Source organism: Amborella trichopoda, chromosome 2, assembly GCF_054954075.1.
Source record: "Amborella trichopoda isolate Santa Cruz 75 chromosome 2, AtrichopodaSantaCruz75HAP2 v2.0, whole genome shotgun sequence".
NCBI classification, from domain to species: Eukaryota; Viridiplantae; Streptophyta; class Magnoliopsida; order Amborellales; family Amborellaceae; genus Amborella; species Amborella trichopoda.
The window spans coordinates 68,559,558-68,581,849 of record NC_142337.1 but is presented as its reverse complement, the minus strand read 5'-3'; the positions used below and the strand labels follow the sequence as shown (position 1 = coordinate 68,581,849).

The 22,292-nt window shown below is 34.6% G+C and overlaps 2 protein-coding genes across 7 annotated transcripts; both read left to right on the top strand.

Moving 5' to 3' along the window:
- The first annotated feature begins 1,960 nt into the window (after window positions 1–1,960).
- LOC18430051 (Profilin family protein) lies at window positions 1,961–5,678 on the top strand. Of its 2 annotated transcripts, XM_011623544.3 has the most exons (7): window positions 1,961–2,115; window positions 2,378–2,465; window positions 3,034–3,119; window positions 3,255–3,324; window positions 4,445–4,554; window positions 4,936–5,050; window positions 5,319–5,678. In XM_011623544.3, the coding sequence occupies exons 3-7, from the start codon at window positions 3,053–3,055 to the stop codon at window positions 5,401–5,403; spliced, it is 447 nt and encodes a 148-aa protein (XP_011621846.1). In that variant the 5' UTR covers window positions 1,961–2,115; window positions 2,378–2,465; window positions 3,034–3,052; the 3' UTR covers window positions 5,404–5,678. The 2 variants fall into 2 exon arrangements, with proteins under 2 accessions (XP_011621846.1, XP_011621847.1); XM_011623545.3 differs by lacking the exon at window positions 2,378–2,465.
- A 3,693-nt stretch (window positions 5,679–9,371) lies between these two features.
- On the top strand, window positions 9,372–15,228 carry LOC18430052 (S-adenosyl-L-methionine-dependent methyltransferases superfamily protein). Of its 5 annotated transcripts, none has more exons than XR_016050328.1 (9): window positions 9,372–9,582; window positions 10,413–10,526; window positions 10,629–10,739; window positions 10,865–10,884; window positions 10,962–11,014; window positions 11,111–11,163; window positions 11,279–11,357; window positions 14,356–14,495; window positions 14,573–15,228. XR_016050328.1 is itself a non-coding variant. In XM_006840216.4 (9 exons), exons 1-9 carry the CDS (start codon window positions 9,408–9,410, stop codon window positions 14,612–14,614), a joined length of 723 nt encoding a protein of 240 aa, XP_006840279.1. In that variant the 5' UTR covers window positions 9,372–9,407; the 3' UTR covers window positions 14,615–15,228. The 5 variants fall into 5 exon arrangements, 2 of the variants coding, with proteins under 2 accessions (XP_006840279.1, XP_088715897.1); XM_006840216.4 differs by having other exon boundaries at window positions 10,671–10,739; window positions 11,111–11,141; XM_088859771.1 differs by having other exon boundaries at window positions 11,111–11,141.
- Window positions 15,229–22,292: the final 7,064 nt, after the last annotated feature.

The window sequence follows — 22,292 nt, the reverse complement described above, 5'->3', positions numbered from 1 at the left end:
TCAATATATCTATTTGTATAAATCCATTTTTTATAAATAAAATATACAAAGATCTAGAAAATTCAATAATTCTAAAATCATATCATCATAAAATAAGCACAATTAAATTCATTATATGGGATAAAGATCCATAATGTATAGGAATAAAAATTTTGGAGCACTTCACCTTCAACTGTGGACTACGGTCTACACTTACTTTATCGACTGACCTATTTCCCATGACACACAGTCTAGGGGCTTGTTTTTTTTTATACAAGAATTCATAAATTTGATCAGAAAGAAATTAAAAAGAAATTACAGAATCAAAGACAATTGTCTTTGTTAAAAAAGTACCCCCCTTGACAAGAAAATCAGCCAACAAATTCGCTTCTCGATAAACATGCACAAAAGATAAATTAAAGAGTATAAACAAATCCATTACATGGGCTCATTAGTTGATCACCAAAGTCTAGTTTATGAGCCAAGGGATCATAATCGCAGTTTATGGAATTTAGGTTATCCCGGCCAAGGTCATATAGTATTGATGTGACCACAACTCCTATAATATATAGGGATATCTTTCGCACATACGTAAACTTCATCTTAAAATGTGGTTCACTTTCCCGAAACAATTATCATTATGTATGCAATGTGATAGTACTAAATAATGTGTCACTTATTTACAATACATTACAACGGGGTATATTCGTTGATTGGGTTAGGGCTTTTTGGGGGGTCAACTCACTTAAATGCCCTCATTGTTTGCCATTTCAAATATTGGATATGACAGTTTGAATAGCTTTAAAAACTTATTTGGATGAGGTAAGAAATGAAAAATAAAAAGGATTACATTCAAATATTAATAGAAATAACTTAACCCCCTTTAATGATTTTTTAAGGGTTTCATGTCTTTTAACCGTCATGTTTTTAATACTAATGCATTTACAAGTTAGCATGATCTCAAATTAATTATTAAGGGGTCAAAATATTAAAGGGGTCCAATGATCTCAATTAAGATTTTTGCGGTTCTTTTTTATTTTTCATTTCACTAAAGTACATCCTATAAAAAAAAGCGAGAAAATATGTAAAATTACCCATAAGAATTTAACAATTTAACACTTTACCCATAGCCTTTGGTTTAATTTCAAAATAGCGGTAAAGCAGCACTTGGTTTTGAGATTGAATAGTTCCAAAAGTGTAAATGGTTGAAGACAAAAATTAAAATAAGGTTGCAGCTTTATATTATTGAAGTGAGGAGCACTCCAACCGATCATATCGACCTCGATATGCGTGGATATAAAAAAAATAAAAAATTTAAAGTTTTCAAAATAGTGTATATTATAACAAGTTGTGTAGGTCGTATATTTTAAAGATATTCAAGTGTTTATAGATTTATTTGACCCGTACCATTTGTGAATTTTATAAATATGAATAAGAATAGATTTTCAAGCCATGAGGTTTCCACACCCTAATTACGTACCCAAATAAATTTTAGAGGTACGTCTTACTTCTACATTATAAATGAAGGTGCCCTATATAAACCTCACCCATTGTTAAATAGTTAAACTCTTATCGGTATTTTGATAAAATTTTCAAAAAAAATTTAAAATTTTCAAAAGTCCATTGTTTAGGATTGGAAATAAAAAAGAATCTAAGGTATTTCAATAATTTGGCCTTTAAAAATCCGCAATTGTATGACAAAAAAAACTCCTGTTTATTCATAGTTACAAACAAGAAATACAGTATTTCGTATGAGTAACAAGGAACAACTACGCGTATTTTATCGGTTGATACAAAGAATGAAAGTAGGCCTAGTTATGCCTCGTTACTAATCTTAAGCTACATATTCTTGGTTTGCAGTGGTATTTTGAAGCATACAAAAACGCCTGAAAAAAAGAAAGAAAGGCGCGACCATGAAATAATGAAATACGAATAAAGCGGGACTTTTTTATAAAAAAAACCCCGCAAAAAATCGAAAGATATTCACGCCAATCTTGCTCATTGCCAGGAATAGTTTGGTGCAGGAAGGAGCACCCAGCTCTCTTCGCTTCTCAGCTCATTCGCGCTCGGTCAAAAGCTTCCCGCTGCAACAACATCCAACCCTCATCTCTTTTCTTCCCTTCCCTTCCATTTCAGGTAAGCTTCTTCTTCTTTTTTTTCTCTGGCGATTTGATGGCTTTCTTTCTTCTTTTTTTGGGTCTTTGTCTTCTATGGATTTGTATCCATAGAGCTGTAACCGGCAGCCGCCATTGACTGTTCTACAGTAAAACCTAGACCTCATCCTGTTCCGATGATGGTGGGGATAGCGTTTTCGGCATTCATTTTATTTCATTCAATGCTTAAATTTACATCAGTGGTCAGTAGCAGTTGATATTGTCTCGTTTATTATGAAATGCAGCATTTGCAGGATTTTCGAAAGATCCATCACTCCGCAGCTTTCCCTAATTATAATGTTCCAGTTTGTCTTGAAAACAACTCACCCACCAGTATGTTTTCTTGAGTTGTATTTTTCTTTCAAATGTAGAAATACATGCTGTAAAATTGGTAATAACTAAAAAAAACTGTTTGCGCAATAATTTAAATGTAAATTATCTGTTGCGAATGGAGTTTGTAATGTGGATTTTATGAAAATAGATGTCTCTTATTAGATTGTCGATAGGACAAATGAGCATCAGGAAAACATTCATAATAATTTAGTCGAACATCAAATGCTAGGCCACATTTTAGAAGGATATGGGCAAGACGTTAGGACCTGGCTTTCAACTTTAGATTGCAAAAAGTCTAGTGGAACACCAAGTGCCAGTTCCATGCACTATAGTGTCTGGATTGGGAGGGTTACATTTGCTGTTCTTTTGAAGATTTGTTTTAAGTTAGTTTCTGTTTTAGCAAGAATTCCTGGTTGTCAGGCATGTGAGAAAGGTGCATCATTACATTATATCATAGTGCATTTAAGAAATTTAATCGCTTGGTTCACAATTTATTAGGCAAGGTGCTAGACATATGTGCAGTGTGAAGTTTAGATGGTCCTTATGTTGCCAAATCTGATTTATTTAGGCTTTTGAAGATAAAATTCATGGTGAATTGGAGCTCTATACACAAACTTTGGGAGAAATGGGCTTCCAGCAACGTAGGCTCATCTGGTGAGAAGCTTGGTCTTCTCTCTACAAAGGTCCCTGTTATTCTTTTAATTTTGTTTTCATTTTTATTGTTACTAAAGATCCTTCTTCGTAGCAAATCCTTTTCTATCACCCATGAGAATATTGTCATTGATGTAGATGAGCCATTGAAGGCAGCTTTGCTACTTAACTATGATCTGAGAGCACCTTCTCGCCTGAATTCTGTAATGTAAGACATCAAATTTTCTTTATCTTTTCTCCTCCTTGACTTATTGTTCATGTGTCATACTAAGCATTTTTTGTTTCCTCTTTCGGAAGTATTTCAACCTGTTATTTTATGATTAGCATTAGCCTGTTTTGCCAATCAGAATTTAGATTCCCTTTTTGTTCATTTGAACTGTATCTCAATGTGATTTAACATCATCGATCCTGAATATCTTGTTCAGTGTTCAATTGTTATTTGTTTGGCATGGAAGTATTTATCAAGGCACACGAAACAACAAATTTCGTTTGGAGAAAAGGAGAAGTTATCAAAAAAATACAGCCCAATTTATGTATGTCAATGAAAATACTTGCAAACGTGCAATTTATCCTAGCCTTATGGATCTCATTGTTTTTATCTAGGGCTGTTACTTGTTAGTTTCATATTTGAATCACTAGAATATCTACAAATTTCAACATACTTATATTGTGAAATATGTGAAGGAATTCATTATTGTTGTGGATAGTAGTTTTGTGGAGCCGAACAATGTGCATGTCTTTTCTCTTCAACCACAAAGAGTACTAAAAAGCATATAAACGAACCCCTGCCCTCGGCTTTATATTCTGTGGCTTGGGAGGGATGTCACAGGGGAAATGTTTGTCATTCTGTTACTAGATTAATGTTTTGCTCTTCCGAAATGTCGTACATAGTATTTAATGTATTAAGAGGGGCATTTCCTTCAGTTTTTGTCCATTATGTCTTCATGTTCATTACTACAGGTGTGCCTGCATGTGTGCACTCACATAGATGCATTGTTGTGGTTGTGTGCATGTTTGTATTTTCTGTTGAGGCTATGTGCATGTTTGTATTTTCTGTTGTGGCTATGTGCATGTTTGTATTTTCTGTTGTGGCTTTGTGCATGTTTGTATTTTCTTTCTCTTTCAGTTATTTTTTGTGACCAAAGCTGCTCTGTTAAAAAGTCTATCATGCTGTGCTATATGTTTTCTCCATTAGATTAGAGGACACTCCTGCTGGGAATATGTATATTTTATTTCTCTGGTGAAATCAAAGTTTGTTCAATCAATAGAAACCTAACATGTGGTTGGATAGTTTAGGTGGTTAAAACTGTGTTGTTTTTTGTTTACAGAGTAGAGCAACAGGGAATACACGCCCGGCCTGATGAACTAAGTTCTCTTCTCGACTTTGTAAGACGGAACAATTTTCAGAAAGAATGCTTCTTCATTGGGACAAACCAGTGTGAGTGTTTATTTTCCATTCTATGATTATCTTTTCATTATTCTTTTGCTGGTTGATGTAGAAACTATGATTATGTATGGTTTGCTTGCCTGGTCATACAAATAATATAGTACGAATATTGCCAAAATCAGAAGTATTGTGTGCTGTTGTTGCTAATTGTGTAGGAGGTCCATTGTCAATTCACATACTGCATTTGTTAGTTTCTATACTCATCTGTTCATTTGGTCTGTTGGAAATAATTATGTTAAAATATGTGTTCATACTACATACTTGTCCAGTTAGCTATTAGAGATGAAAAACGTTTCATACTGACATTCTTGTCGAGTTATTTGTTATTAGAGATGAAAAAAGTAACATATAGTGTGCTAACCACATTTCCAGATTTGGTCACTTCAGTTCATGACCAGTGGTTCTGTGCAAGGTGTCTGAATACATCAAAGCATGCAGGTGAAGGTGCCATCATAATGCTTAATGCAGCATTCCTTTTGGTTGCAATGTAAGGCATAGACAAAATCTGGATTCTTATTTTCTGAAATTTCAGTTGTTAAGAACAGCACCGAATACGGTATCATGCACATAAATTTAGCAAGTTTATAAACCACTTTCTGTGATTTATAAACCGCAGAAAAGGCTCTGATGATGATGATGATGATGACAAACCACTTTCCGTGTTGTTGTGATTTATTAAGTTAGCAAGTTCACATGTTGAAACAATTCCCAATGTATAGTTGGAAGCTTTAATTTGTGTTGATGATGCTTCCTAGGTATGATGGTTTGATTGGTGCTGCATCTCGAGCAATGGTTGCTGTTGATCAGATGATATCACAATTGAATCGCCGAAATCTGTGACCTTCTGTTGGATGCAGAAAACTTTGTTTTCCATATTGTTCATAATTTTTTTTTTAACCAATGTTGTTTGGCAGCCAATATGCCATGAAATACGATGAACAATTGATTGAGTTTTAAATTGGGGGCCCGGTGGGGGGCAGAGGGTGGAAATCCATGCCCCCCTTTTTCTTTAGTTTCTTTGTCTGAAGGCCCTTGGGTGTGCATTTTGGTCTGAAATTTTATCTTTAACATGAATTTGTGTAATCTATTTAATAGAAACATTAGATTTAGGAAAACATTCCAGATTTCACAGATTTTTGAGATTGAAAATTTTGCCTAGGGTTTGCCTGATTTCGAAAGTTTGTGATTTCTTCACAAGCTTTGGTGGATTTTTTATTAAATTTGATTCCTAAGCCTATTTTGAGTATTTCATTCAACCATAGGCTTGTTTTTCACAAAAAAACGCAAAAAATGAGAGGTTTGAAACTGGCATTTACTATTCGTCCGATTTTTTCAAGAGCTCGAGTCTCCTAGATTCATACTCGAAACCATAAAGTGCTTTGGGAGCCTAGATTTGTGCTGTCTAAGGAAGTTTTGACAAGGATTGGAAGCATCGATTCCCACCAAGCATGAGATTGGCGGATTGACCTCAAATTTTAGGGTTAATCTCTTTTTTTTTTAGTTGGAATTCATATATATATATATATATATATATGATTCATTTTTTACTAGCATCACTCAATCTAGTGATATTTATGCTAGTATTGCACTTATAAAAAATGAGTAAGATGCTCTTTTTTTTTTTTTCAATTTTATTGTACACAAAGACTTTCTTCAAATTTTCATCAAATTATCTGATAATTTCTGCAAGTTGCATCAGGTTCTCATCATTTTCCATGTTCTACATATATTTTATATTGGGCATCATTTTTTTCATTTCTAGTATTCTGTAGGCATTTTTCGTGAGTTTTGATTTTCCCATTTTGGGGGCTTTTTTGGCCCTTTCCATGGCTTGGTCATGACTAGGTAAAAGTCTGTGTCAACTCGCCCAAGTCATATGGTTCTTGAAGGTCCTCAGTACCCTGCTTGAGTCATGTATTCAAACATTGTGCATATCTATTAGTGGGGATGGGAATCGGGTCACACCCACCGATCTGATGGTTAGACTTGACACAAATCCTAGTCTTAGAACCAGAAATGGACATCGGGGATCAGGTCAAGGTCCAGCAAGCCTGTACCGAACATGCTCTTGGTCTGGGACATACCCAGACCCGTTTGGGTTGGGGTCTTCCCAACTCGACCCCAATACATATAGTTGTATTTTGTATTATATTTGTGTTAGGAAACAAATATGGTCAACAGCCTCATGTGGATAAGTTAAATACGCCAACGATCCAGATTGAATCTAGGCCGATTTGAGGATCAGTAGTGTTTGAATTTTAATTTTTTTTTCTACAAATCCGAATCACTTGAAATTTTAGGCGTGTTCTTCAAAAATAGGTGAATCTACAAAAAATATTAAAAAAATATTTTACATTAAAAACATTAACCAAAATACCCCTGCAAAGTTTTAGGGGTATTTTGATCAATTATTTTCATGTAAAATATTTTTATTAGATTAGCCTATTTTTGAAAAATACATGTCTAAAATTTCAAGTGATTTGAATTTGTAGAAAAGAAATTAAAATTTAAACACTACCGGACAATCGTCAGATCAGCCCATATTCAATTTGGGCCGTTGGCGTATTTAGGCTGCTGACTATATCTTTTTCCTTTGTGTAATATGTTATTTTAGATCTAGACTAGGACTCAATCAGGTCAGTCAGGTCTGGGCCAAAGTAAAGTCCTACCTGTTTGCCAGCCTACCTATCTACTATGCTGTGATTTAGGCCTTATAACAATGAAGGTAACCCAATCTCAAACATGTGCGTAGTTGAGCATGTATATATTACTGCATGAAGACATATATATGACCACATGCTGATTCACAGAGGCAGATGCTGATTCTTATCTACATAAATGAACTCGCAATTGGGGTTACCTACTTGTGACCCTCAGCTTCAGGTGTCTTGAGTATATAAGTGTAGATATTAATGATGTATCATGAAAGAAGAGTCTCTGATGACTTCTCTGATAGTTAAGCAAAAACTTTTATTTATTTTTTTAGTTCGACAGTCGCGCAATATTATCATGCCTTGTGATGTTATGGGAAACTCATTGGAGCTTTGTGCATTGGCCACGAAATGCTTCAGCTGCTTTGCAAATTTGTCAGTCGCATACCTGGACTTGATATGCCCTGTGTGACTGCTGGTTTTTGATCCCCCATTTATTTTTTGTTCTTTGGCATGTAGAGGTCATGGTTATTTTTTAGATTATTTGAGGAACTATTGGTTTTTAAAAGCATGGTTTTTACGGATTTAATATCGATCAACGTTGTGATGAGTTTGTGCAAAATATAGAGTTCGACAAATACCTTTGACGTGGTTTTTGAAAGTGCGATTTTATTGTCATACTATTATTATAAGTTGCATGAAATCGCTCCATTTATTAAAGATACGCTCATGACCTAGTCACAATGAGCCTTTCAAGTAGTTCAGCGATAGGAATTGACAAGGGACAGGGACAATGCGTTGCAATCAGCAAACACTAGCGAATCAACCCCAAACCTGATTCCTATTTCATTGCTGTTGAAAATTTAGGCCGACAATGGGTTCCCATCAGCCTCAGCAGTTGCGGGTGCTCCAAAGGCCATTGCATCTACTATAATTTACATTCTTACGGTACCGTGCATCGCATCGCTTTCTAAAACACTTCACATGCCAAATATGCCGTCTTTAAATAATGAAAAGTTTTTGGTGAATTTGCTTACTCATGCATCTACTGAGGTCTCCATAGGTTTTAGGACCCAAACATACACTAAATCATTAATAATCCATTAACTAAGATCCATAAATTTAAGCATAACCAAACTTTCTTACTCTTGTAGGGGAAATTAGGTTTGGATTTAGTCCGAGGAGTGAGCAAAAATGTAAACAAAACCAACTTAGGTTGTTTCATGCTTGGAGATAACATGGGTGCAGTATACCGCAATATTTTCATGTTTTTCGAGTGATTATAAACATTAATGAATGATATTCCAAACAACGAGAAAATCAATACCAAACAAGGGCCTGACGAAAAACTTTAAAAAGCGAAATAAAGTAGGATCCTTTTCCAAATAATTGGAACCGCACATTTTAATTGTACGTTTTTTAAAAAAATTATTTATATCTCCGTTATAGTTTCGTCCTTACCAAAATACCAAATAGTTTTCGTTATTAAGCTTCTGTCTTATTTTTCGTTGTCAACAACCGAAAATATGACATTTTCTAATGTTGAACAATTGAAAATAGGATTGCATATTACAAAAGCTTGTTAGAATATGCGGTCCTATTTTCGGTTGTTCAACAACCGAAAATAAAACATTTTAAGTTATTAAACAACCGAAAACAAAACATTTTCGGACGTTGAACCATTGTATATTCCAACAAGTTTATGGAATACGCATTTCTATTTAAAAAAATAAGTCATTTTCGGTAGTTCAACAACTAAAAACAAGACATTTTTGGTTCAACAACCGAAAATAATAATATAAATTTTAAGTTTCCAGCCATTTTTGGTTGTTCAAAAATAGAAAAAAATAAAAAAATATTTTTCTAAAAAATGAAAAAAATGGACATTCGAGTAATAATCCAGTAATAAAGCAATAATAAAAACTATATACGTAATTTTCCAAAAAAAAAAAACACCAGGACACTTTAATATTACCTGATGATAAAGTGTAACTATAAACGCTCTCACTCCTGTCCCTGTCGCCTCGCAAAATTGCGGATACTCCTAACGCTGTTACTTCCGGAGCCTGTAATTTTCTCCTACTTTTGTGTGGGGGGTTCACCCGTTATCTATGTTTCCTGTTCCATGTCCACTGAGCGGTTCGGAAGAGAGAGAAATCGGTTCAGCAAATAGCAGGAGAGAGAGAGAGGGAGATGACTAATGGTGGGAGCACACAGGCATACGGGGAGCCGTGGTATTGGGACAAGAGGTACAAGCAAGATCCAGGTCCCTTTGATTGGTACCAGAAATACCCTGCCCTGGCTCCCATCTTCAACCTCTACCTCAAACACAACCATCGCATTCTCATCACTGGTTGTGGAAACGCAGGTCCTTCCCTTAACCTCTACTCTCCCATTCACGAATTACTCATGTCTTTTGCCTTTTCTTATTTAATCTCTCTTTCTGATTATTTTGCATCGCTCAGGAGATTCTTGACATATCCGAGTGAGATTTGTTGCATCACAGACACCTTAGCATTTTTGTTTGGAAGAAATATTCAGTGTCATTTCTTGTTCTATTTATATTTGGATTTCTATATTATTGTTTGGAATTACAAAGTTAATGGGGGAAAATGAGAAATCTGGGATGTATTATTATTCAAAACTAAGGAAAAACAACGATGTAATTCATAGTCAGTGGCCTTTTGATGAAATTTGAAAGTTAGAAGTTGTTATCTTAACAATTCCTGTGCCAAAGGAAAAGAAAAGCTCAATATATATATATATATATATATGTAAAACAAGAAAGTGTGAGAATACTTTGACAATTCAAGCATGTCTCCTCAGCTATGCATCCAAGGAAGTGTATTCTTTTTGCTTACATCAATGTAATTCATTGCAAAAAGAAAAGCACATTTCCATCATTCATAGCTGTCCACAGGTTCGAGTTCTGATATTAAAATCTGGGAATAACTTGGTTATCTTTATGCCTAAATGAAAATTCTCTCTAGCATATATGGCTTTGTATGATTACATATACCCATTTTTTAAAACATTATTATATCTGTTTTCTTGCAATTGTCAATTCTGTTGATTGTCATCTTTGTTTGGGTGATATTCTCTAGGTTCATCTGTATAGCTATCGAGAATTTATTTTTTCCCTTAAGAATTGGTTGCCTCTTGCTGTTTGTTTACTGAGATACCCATTTCTCGGTGCAGCGCTTGGGGAGGACATGGTCAATGATGGTTACCAGGACATTGTCAACATCGATATATCTTCTGTGGTGATTGAAGCCATGAGAAAGAAGTACAGGAATTGTCCCCAGCTTAAATGTATCCATTTAGAGCTGTTTCTTTCTGATGCTTTGCAATTCGTTTATATTGTGAAAGTTTTAGTTCCATCACAAATTATGCGTGTTCGACTTCCATATTGAGATATTGTGATTCCTGGTCAATTTGCCTTACCGAATTTTGCAGATATGGAAATGGATGTTCGACGTATGAATGATTTTTGTTCTGGCTCTTTTGATTCTGTGATTGATAAAGGTACACCGTTGTATTACATACAATAGTTTTTCATTGGTTACATTCCTCTAGTTCTGTCCTCTTGAGTTCTTGAAATCAGAGGTTAAGAATATTATTCTAATGCAATGTTATCCTTCCATTTTTAGGAATGTTGGATTCCCTAATGGTAAGTAACATCCATTCAGGTACTGTGTATTACTTGAAGAACGTTTGAAAATGTGTTGATCTGCTGTGCTTCTGCAGTGTGGACAGAATTCACAAAATTATGTAAGAATGATGCTGAAGGAGGTTGGGAGGTATTGAAATATCATGAAGCATATGGCTCTCTTGTTTCCTTTTTCTTTCTTTTTTTTGCATACCATTTATTGAAATGGTTTAATCCTAATTATCAGGGTCCTCAAGGATAATGGTGTCTATATTCTGGTATCAACATCTTAATCTCTTGGTACTTCAGTTGCCCATGGACTGCTTTTTCTGCTACTATATCAAGTTATTGCAACATTTTTTATGTATTAACAGCCTGGTTCTTTGAATATACTAAGTTTCTCATAAGAATCCAGGTTACATATGGTGCACCCCGTTACCGACTGTCGCTTCTGAAAGAAATTTGCTTATGGACTGTAAAGCTTCATGTTATAGGTTAGTGAATATTTTTTGAAATATTATGTTCATACATTTATGCTTAGTAGTTCTGCAGTCTTGGGACGGAATAAATTATATCCTGGGTCCGATGTGGATTGCCTTTCGGCAAAATCAATGACAATCTGTACGTTAAATGCACAGAGTATAATGGTTCTCCTTTCAATTTCAAATTCTCCTTAACTTGGGGCATTCTAATTCGTTTAGATATTTGAGCAAGGATTTTATATATCCTAATATAATTTGCTTCAATTGCTGATGACAAACCTTTTGTATTGTTTCCAACTGTTTTGATGATTATTTTTTTTAACAAATATATCTTAGAGATGTGAGATAGATAAATCTCTTTATTTTGTATTGTTTACAACTGTTTTGCTTCTATGCTCTTTATTTATTTATTTATTTATTTTGGGTCCTGCCTAGCATATCTGTTGTTGAACTTTATGCCTCAAAACTACCAACATTTGTTCCCTTTTTCGTTTGTCCTAATGGATGAGAGAAGAACATCAGCTCATCATGCAATGGATACCTCTGTTTTTTTTTTTTGAGAATGTTAACTGTTAGATATATAAGTAAAAAAGTACAAAGAGATGAAGAAGAGAGAGAAGGGGGAAGAGTGGCTATCTGTACGTGGATAGCTCAGAGTACATTAAGCCCTTCTGGGGAGGGGGCAGGGGGGAGGGGGGAGGGGGGGGAGAAGAGTGGCTATCCGCATGTGGGTAGCTCAGAGTACATTGAGCCCTTCTACATTGGTCCGCTGCCTGGTTTGAATACCTCCATATATGCTTCCATGAGATGCGCGTACCCCTGCAACAGTGGTAAATCTCATAAAAAATGTGACCTATAACCCAAGGAGGGGGGGAGGAGTTGTTGGCCCAAGCAATTACATTCATGGAGTCTCCCTCGATGGTCACTGATTCGATACTGTGGAGATGAAAGAGTATGAGTCCCTCAAGGAACTCTGTGGCCTGCCTCCATAGAGTCAGTATGCTCAATAAATTTTGATAGAGCAGTGATAGTAGTTCTCGTGTGGTCCTTGAGGATTGCCCCAACCCCGGCAGGCCCTGGGTTCCCCAAGGAACACCCGTTGAATGGATGCCTCTGTTGTTGGGGCCACTCATGCTTAATTTCAATAGTTATATGCTTTCTTTATATCCATCTTACATACAAATGCAGGTCTCTCCCTCTATGCTTTCTCCATATCCCCTGTACATATGGTTTTGTGCCTATCCTCCCTCTCAACATAATCTATGCCATCAAGCAATCAAGGTCCCAACCAAAATCTGCCCACGCCTTACAAAGATGCCTTGGTATGGGGAAGATAATAGACACAACATCCTTTTGGTTGCATTATCTTCATCATCATCAGAGTCTTTTCCCAACTATTTGGGGTTGGTACACAAATCATGATCTGCCATTCTGTTCTACCAAGGGTCATACCCTCAGTGAGGCCATAAGTCCCTATATTTTTTCGCACTACTTCCAACTATGTCTTCTTAGGCCTACCACTTGAACAACTTGCACCTCCTAATAGGTGTTGTACTAGGTCTGTGCTGCACATGGCCAACCCACCTAGGTCTACTTTCTCTCATATTATTGCCTATTGGAGCCACACCTAAGTTCTCCCTAATGTACCCATTTCAGATTTTATACATTATTTTTTTGCCACTTATCCATTTCAACATCCTCATCTCAACTATACTCAATCTATGGGTATGTTGTTTCTTGACTGCCCAACATTCTGCCCCATGAGGCAAAGTTAGTCTCACAGTTGTTGTATAGAACTTCCCCCTCAGCTTCATTAGTATGCGACGATCACATAAAACTCCAGTTGCATATCTTCACTTTGTGCATCTAGTTCTAATTCTATGTGCGACATCTTCCTCAATCTCTTCATTTGCATGTCTACATGAATAAACCATTTGGAACGACAATATAAAAGAAAACCTACCGACTAACGAATCTAAAGGTCATAAATATTTGTTGCTTAAGCTATTTTGTGGGCAAGGATCATGCAGGTCAGCCTAACCCCTTGGTATTCTTTGACCCGCTATGAAACTCCTCAAAGACCCATGAGAGCCTTCTCTATCTCCTTTGATGCTCATAGCTAGAAAGTCAATTAAAGGCATCAGGATAGGATGATCTATTTGCCTAAGCTGAATATTGCTTTTTGTACCTATTTGCCTTTGAAATTTCTCATTAACCATCCAATTGAGTCATGGATAAAGACTCTCCATACATTCCCAAGCATGGATGCCTTCATTGGTCCTTTGCATACAACCCCTTGGAGAAGCCCTTTTTTACTTTACTTGGGCATCTCTTTCCGAGTGTACCTGCCCTTGGGGATCGGGTGGCATTCATACTGCATCTTGCATTTGTCATTGTATGGAGGAAGTTGGTCTCCAGTCCATAAGTTGTATTATATTGTTATGGATTATGTAATTGTTCCTATTCTATTCATCATAGGACTAAGTGGGCTTGTCTTAACTGTATGCTTATGGTGAAGGGCATTTTGGTATTTCCTCTTGCACCTATATGCATGTTATGTATTGATCTTCTTGTTAATTTATACTTTGTATATAACTCAACTAATTTACACCTTTACACATCAAGTAGCCTGTGTGGGGAGCAAAATGTTGCAAGTCCACATGGTCATAGCGTGGTTGAGTTCTGTTTAAAAGTTAGTGCATATTCTCCTTTCAAGTTACAGTAACCTCTGTTCGTTCTAGATGGATAAATGTTCTATCATTAATTGGTAACTTTCTCATTAATGAACTGCAATTAAAAGGTTCAGATTGGTTTTGGTTACTATATATGTGTATAGTTTGTAGTCTATAGCAGTAACCTCTGTTCGTTCTAGATGGATAAAAGGTTCAGATTGGTTTTGGTTACTATATATGTGTATAGTTTGTAGTCTATGGTTTTGGTTACTATATATGTGTATAGTTTTTCTACAATTTTATGCAGAAAAACCATTTCAAAAAATTTTTTTTTGCAGAAAAACCTGGGCATGGAAAATTCTCTGAGCATCCAACCGGGGAAAGTAGCAAAACCGTTCCGCTAAATGATGATGGTAGCTCGGCTACTGATATACTGGGAGAAAATCCAGATGTCCATTATGTGTTTATCTGTGTTAAGGTTAGTGTAATTGTTTTCCTTTTTTCTACTTTTCTTTTTTTGATTTCTTCTAGTCTTCTAATATAATCTGTGTTCAGGACAAATTTGCGACACACGAGAAGGAGATCTACTCTTCCTGATGAAGCATCATTAAGGTTTGAAACCTTGTCTTGTAGTTTGTTGTGAGCCTAACTCATAGCATTCATATTTTATTCTTGAGAACCAAGGCAAAACGAGAAATGAAGTGCTTTGAAGGACAAAGGATTAGAGTCTATCTGAAGAGAGTTTCCTTCTGCCTACTTGAGGATTGGATTTCCAATTTGATATTTGTATTCTAAGAGTTTTAAGGCTGGGCATTGGATCTTTGCAACCATCAACTAATTGAAAGCAGTGAAAAGAAACAGGTTGACCTCTACATTGCGAGACTAGATTTCCTATTTCGTTACAGCCAATTGAATCTTCTTACCTCTTTCACTAAGTATACCTGCATAGCATTTAGAATTGGCCTTTCCCATTAGAAATCAATTAGTTCCAGCCGGCTTTTGCCTGCTTATAATCAATCACATAGGCAGTTTTTGAAAGAATATTGTCTAGGGTGAGCTTTCCATGGGTCTCAATGTACATAAACTTATATGTTTATTTGGGACTGGCAGCACGTTTAGTCTTGATCTGATTAAACAATTAGATGGCTACTACTGAACCATGAACATTGTAACACATTAATTATGGTCTAACAAGAAAGCTAGTTGATATATTTTTGTAAGCTCGTCGACAACTGTCTAATTAAGATCGTATGTCGAATGGTTCCAAATCACATTCAAATTGTACTTTTAACGGGACTGACTAATAACTTAGTTGCAAGCAGGAATTGGGCTTGGGTTGGAGTGGTTAACCGTTTGACATTTAGCAATACTACATGTCAAGTTCGATTCCTAGTGCTGAGCTACCCCAAAAAATATTATTTGCAAGCACAAATCGACCCAAATGAAATAGAGAGTAATCCACTATTTGCAATAATGACTTGATAATCTTTGGAACACAAATTAATTCATTTTGCGTGTCTTTCATAAAGAAGGAATTCCATATGCTAACGGCTGTGCTATATGCCACCGTAGAGGGATCGAAAGTGTCCATATAAGGATGCTATCTTAAATTGTAGAATTAAGGTGAACCGAAAAATCTATCGGAAACGGTTTTTTTATGTTGAAAAAATGTTCTAATTGATCATTTTTTACATTAAGATGTATTGGGGGATGAGATTTTGAGCAAAAAATAGTGTATCTTACTACATATTATTTGGACCGTCTATTTTCAAGGTTTTCATGTGTTTATAGATTTATTTAATTTGAAGTACTTTTGGAATTTAAATTCATCCGGCCACCTTAATAATTTTTTACACCAAAATTACATCTCATGATAAAATTTGGAGGTGTGCTTTAGTTTGATTGTTTAAGATTGCAACCTTATGCAAATCAAATAATATGTTAGGATGCAACATCTATTTCCTATATAATAATATACGTTAGGATGGAACGCTTCATCTCAAATCCTCGTCGGGCATAAAAAATATTAATAATGGCTCTAAAATCAATTTTCAACACTGATTATGAAATTTGGAACTAAAAAATTAGTACAAATCTTGGAGATTCTTGAGCACTTATTTTAAGGGTGAATTGGACGGTCTAGATGATGTGTTATAATATACACTAAATTTAGGATTCGAAATCCTAATTTTTTTCACAACAGCTTGAGATGATTGATTTTATTGGTATTTTTGGCGCCAGAACTGTAATTGAGGTGTGCGTTGCAGCCCCATCAAAACCTTTTTGTAGTGAGTATTGATTGACGATCTATTGACTAATCTGTGAGGTCCTCGCACATAGAATACAGATAAATTTAACAAAATACGTGGAAGAGATGGATTGTTATACATTTTAATTATTTTTATTTAATTTTAAAAGGCTTGCCAAAATACGTGTCACCGTGAATAGATTAAAATTGGGTAAAATGTTAAATAATTAATAAATTTAGTGCGTTTTGAAAATTTTCCCTAGAATATAAGGAAAAGCTTTTTATTAAGCTATTGCGACCCGCAAATGATTAAAAGGGAAAAGAAAATACATCAAAATATACATAACTTTCCAATAATTTAACAATTTACCCTTTTTTAACAATTCAAACTCATGGTTACGTGTATTTCGATAGGTATTATGAAATCAAATAAAAAGACATTGATAAAATGTTAAATAGTTAATCTTTTATATGCATTTTGATAAATCTTCCCTAAACCAACACTTAACTAGAGGGAAAAAAAAACTCAGACATCTTCTCTAACTAGGAGTAGAAAGCGTGATTTTAATTTAAAAGTAAAGTGTACACAAGAGCGTTATTTACCACTGGTGCAAAATGCTCATGATCACCCTTAATCTTGATATGTAAACTTGGGTGGACACCGGTGTTGCCATTGACTCGCACAAATTCCAATATATCTCAATTTAGGGAAGTGTTTTGATAAAATTGCAGCCCTGTCAAAATGAGTAATGGAAAGTTGTTCCATGAGAATTGGACTAAATTCCTACATACGCGGTCTAGAAAATGTAAAGCATCCCTCTTAACGATAGATGATGCACGTAGGTGTTCCATTTAAAAACAATGGAAACTAATCGTTTAAATATTTTTTTACTAAAATTATTATTTTTAATTTATTTTATTTATTTTTCATAATCATGATCTCCATGTTAAAGATTACATGTCCTTAAAAATTAAGTATTAAAATCCATCTCAAAAATAGATTTACTAAGAGGCCTGCACTTCTACATATACGGCCTTGGCCGCATAGAAACTGGGTCCATAAGTAAATCCTCACCTCAAAAATAACTGAAAGTTGGAGTTATGGTGTCAAAAAACCTTCAAATTTATCATCTCGGTCTTGAACATGTGGGTGCGGGAAAAAACTAGGATTTTAAGGGCAATAAATAGTGTATATTGTAGCACATTATTTAAACCGTCATTTCACCCATCAATTGAACATATGATGACCTCAGTTATCAGTGACTTTATTGTATGAAAGCTAATGATCTTCATAAAAATTGGAATCATGCACCATATGGTGGTGGTGTACCATGTATGACAAATCAGGTGGATGATAAATTAATGGGATTGTTTATAAAGAGGTCATTTATCTTTAGTATATAAAGGTCGCAATCATTATTGTTTTAAAATTTTAAAATGGGTGATTGTAAGAATTTTATTGAATAAACACAACGTTCCCAATAAATTTTTTTGTCGAACTTCGTGACTCACCACCAAGCCATATATATATATATATATAATCCCAAAAAATAATGGCTTTGTTTGTAATGTGTTTTTGAATGTTTTTTTTTATCATTTTGAAAGAGTTTGGAAAGTGTTTTGACTATGAATACTTATTTTTATTTTTTTGAAATTTTTTTGAAATTTTTTAAAAATACCCCTAGACACAAATCGATTTTTTAAAATCTATTTTTTTATTACTTTTCAACTTCATTTGAATATGTTTTGTTTAGTCATGCTTTAAATATATTTTTCATATGTTTCAAATTTTTTTGTATTTTTTCTTTTTTTAAGACTATTTGACCGCTTGGGACCTATCCTGTTAAACCGGTTGAACCAGCTGATTTACTGGTTACTCCGACCTAGCCCTTAACCGGTTTCCAAGTCCAGTTCAATTTTTCGATCACTGTTTCAAACTCAAAATTTCCTGGTTTGCTAATACCACGATAATGACCATTAATATGATTTTTTTTTTCTAAGAAGTTTTTTTTTTATTTTATTTTCTACCAACCATATCAACTTTTAGTAGAAGTACATGTACCATTTGTTGACGTCAGTGTTTTAAAAATCAGAGAGTCAAATCGGACTCGCCCCGGTTCGACTCGGGAACCGGCACAGCTCGTGCCGGTTTCAATACAAAACCGGGAACCGCCCGGTTCTAGAGAAGAATCGCCGGTTCCAATTCGGTTAAGCCCGGTTCCCACCTTGCACGCGTGCGACAAGCACGTGCACGCGTTCGACACGCACGTGCACGCGTTCGACACGCACGTGCACGCGTTCGACACGTGTGAGGTTACCCTAATATTTCTACACAAACATTTTAATTTATATTACATAGGTATTTATATACCAAACTGGAATACCCATTTTTTGATGTGGGATAATTCTCAAACATCATTAAATGAAAAGGGAATTTAAATATATTCTATTAATCATCAAGTTATAACCACATATGGTGAGGTGGCGTGGCAGTTAAGACCTTTGCTTTTTTATGTGACCTCTCAAGGTCGAGTCCCCCCATGGGAGTTATTTTTTTTGTGTTGTATAGTTTTTGTTGTATATATTGTATAAATATTTTTGTAAATAATATAAAAAGCATAAAAAAATGAAAAATAAAAAAGTTAATTTTTTGTATAGCAGTTAATTTTTGTTGTATATATTGGTATAATTTTTTTTTTTAAATAATATGAAAGGCATAAAAAAATAAAACATAAAAAATTTATTCTATTTGAAATCTCCATCTTTCTACTAACAATCTCTTTCACTAAATTTATTATAGAAACCTAAAAAAATAAATTTTTGAAAAATTGAAGTGTTATTTTCAAAATTTGTACGCATTTTATTAATTTTTACATTGATAACTAAATATTTTATTTTATTTATTAATTTTTACATTATAAATGATGTAATGTATTATTTTTCTTACAGTTGTCAATAATACATTTTAAATTACATAATATTATAAAATATTTTTAATTTGTTATTATTTGTCTAATAAAATAATTATAAAATGTAAACTAGTAATTATAATTTCAGTATATAATATTATAATTAGTTAGGTTTTAATAATTTTGGATTATAGTTAGTTAGGCTGTAATAATTTGGATTTTTTTAGCGGATTAGGGTTTTTCGCCAAAACGAGATTTTAATGGCCATTCTTTCATTGATTAGTCTACTCTTTATAATAGTCCATGTATAATTATATATTTTATCTATGATAATTCTATGCTTTTTCTTTTATGTGATGCAAATTTAATGGTTAACATATGTTTATACAGGGAAAGAACATCTCAATATTCACAAATTGATGAAAAAAATGAAAATTAATAATGTAGTACCTTCATTTCTTATTGGATTCCTAAAAAAAAAAATTTATAATGATTTTTAATAATTTATTCGGATTTTTTTAAAGCTTTAATTTGATCAATTCAGTCGATTCTCGATTCGAATCGCCGATTCGGATCGATTTTTTAGATGCTCGATCTGAATCACTTATCTGCTTTTTAAACCAGTGGTTGACGTCCATCTTAATTTCGATGCATGAGGAGCCGTACGAAGCTGGGTAAGCGGGCTGACTCACCAAAATCGTGTCCATGGTAAGGTGTAACACAGGGGCCATTTGGAGTCCTAGTGGCAACTGGCATCCATGTAAAGGCAGACAAAATGGTGCTCAATCGTCGATCATGGGACCATGTCATTAATTCCAGCCTTTGTTGATGGAGATGGATGGTGGATGTCCATGCGGGGCACCTAATGTTTCCTATAAGCGTGTGCAAGTGAGCTCAATGAAAATGAAACTAGTCAAACGACACATTTACCAGCGGGTTCTGTACGGGCCCCGTCAGCATGACCACCCTACTACTGGGTTAGGTTCGAATCGAACGTGTCGACTGATGATAATATTTTTTTGTGCTCCCGCGTGAGCAAAATGTACGTTAGCTTCCCCGCATGTAAAACCGTAGTTAAGAGTATTTTAGGGCGAACTTCCTCGATCTAGAGATGAAACTAAAAACCGGAGTTGCGTATGCCCTTTGAAAAGTGCCTGAAACAAAATCAGGCTCTATGATTGAACACAATTATCCAATTATTTGTTCGTCGCATGACAAATTTTTAATATTACAGCTCAAAACCTTTAATTTCCTGACAGAATTACTTGTTGATTCTGAAGTGGATCGCGAAACTTCAGATCACAAAATCCTTTTTTAAGTGGGTTCTTCTGCCTGAGGAAGCAGATGTGCAATTAGCTCCCATGGGAGCATGGTACACTCTCTACATTTATGGTATTATTGAATGCAAATATGTTGGGTTGTCAAGGAATCATGCATGCCATGTATCTCTTTCTTGGCCGAGGTGGACAAAGCAGTACCGCTCATTCATTATATAAAAACATAGAAAATTGAGAGTAGACATTTTTAATTCAAAGGCATTATCAAGTCAAAGTCAAATCACAGTGTTTCAAATTCGTTTTACTTCGGCAGGTTGAAGTCTTCTGATTTTAGGCTTAGAGAGAGAGAAAAAAATATTTATATTAAATTTTTTTTAAAAAATTTATTTTTATTTTTTTATATTATTATTATATATATAAATATCCAATTTATTTATATTAAATTAAAAAAATACGAGGTCTTCCTCTGAAATGGCCGAAACACTGAATTTTTTTCATTTTTCTCATCCAACCGAATAAGGATCCAAAGCGAATGTGACATAATTGTGTCAAACAACGGTAGTACCGTGCGATAGTGCAAAATAGGAACTTGCTTTGCTTGTTCGTATTGTCAATCGGGCTAATTCTCCGATGTGAGAATCGATCCCAAAAAAAATATGTTATCGAAATATCCACTATTCAACATTTTATCAATTTACCAGTATTCCAAGTCACATTCATGGTCTTTTAAATCAAAATACAAGGGTCGCATATTACTCATCTCACATCGATATTTGAATAAATTTTCAAAAAAATAAATATTTTGAAATTAAAATAATAAAAAAGGTAGAACCGGCCTAGTTGGATGGCATGGCTCCCTGGCAAAACTGTAATATTACCTGTAAAACTAATCGATTCCCAATTCCATCAAAAGACTATGTCAGTCTCCACAAGTTCTTGATCCAGATCGGCAATTTCCAATTCATGTCGTAGATTTTTTTGAAAACTGGTGTTGAGCTTCTCGATTTTGGAATGAACAGAGTTTTGCATTATTTTTGTGCTAAAGAAGTCACATATCCGCAAAGGTCCTCTTTTAGGTCTGTGTTTTACCTCATCACTGAAAGGCTTGCCTTGTGAGGGTAACTTATTGGTGTTTGCCAGTGTTTGATTGCATGAACCGGGCATGGGCGGGTTCCGGGTAATTGGCCCGAGTTGGGCCGGTCTCCGACGGGCAAAAAGAGGGTTAGAAAAAAATTTAAAATATAAAAAAAGTCTCAACAAAATTAGGAAAAGTATGTTTAAAGTATAATTAAACAAGACACTTCCAAATAAAATTAAAAAGTAGTGAAAAAATGGATTTTAAAAAATATATTTGTTTGCTCAGTGGTATTTTCAAAATAATCTAAAAAATAAAAAAATTAAATATTTACTTCCCAGTATTTTATAAAACAATAGAAAATATTGAAAAAACTATTACGAACCATTTTTTTAATTATATTTTCTAATTTTGTTTTTTTTTTTAAGTCAGGGTGGTCTAACTAATTGGCAACCCTAACCGGCCAAAACCCACAGCCAGTGGCTGGTTCTAGATAACCCAGCCAGTCAACTGCCGGGTCCGAGTCAGTCTGGCTAGTTTTGCAAACACTAGTGTGTGCAAACCTTCAAGAATATTACCTTTATTCTTTCACTCTGCTATATTGTTTAGTATATTCAAAATAGCATTATCTTTTGTGGAAGTTTATTCAAAACAACATTAGTATTTTAGTTGTTTGATTGTTACCAGACCACTATTATGAACAAAAAATAATAATAATTGATATCTATGTTTCATCAACATAAGGTCACATCCTCTGCGTTAACGC

Coding starts and splice junctions, on each gene's coding strand:
- LOC18430052 (XM_088859771.1), top strand. CDS start 9,408: ATGACTAATGGTGGGAGCACACAGGCATACGGGGAGCCGTGGTATTGG. Junction 11,358..14,355: donor TGTAAAGCTTCATGTTATAG/GTTAGTGAATAT, acceptor TTTTTTTTGCAG/AAAAACCTGGGCATGGAAAA. Junction 14,496..14,572: donor ATGTGTTTATCTGTGTTAAG/GTTAGTGTAATT, acceptor ATCTGTGTTCAG/GACAAATTTGCGACACACGA.
- LOC18430051 (XM_011623545.3), top strand. CDS start 3,053: ATGGTGAATTGGAGCTCTATACACAAACTTTGGGAGAAATGGGCTTCC. Junction 3,325..4,444: donor TCTCGCCTGAATTCTGTAAT/GTAAGACATCAA, acceptor TTTTGTTTACAG/AGTAGAGCAACAGGGAATAC. Junction 4,555..4,935: donor CTTCATTGGGACAAACCAGT/GTGAGTGTTTAT, acceptor CCACATTTCCAG/ATTTGGTCACTTCAGTTCAT.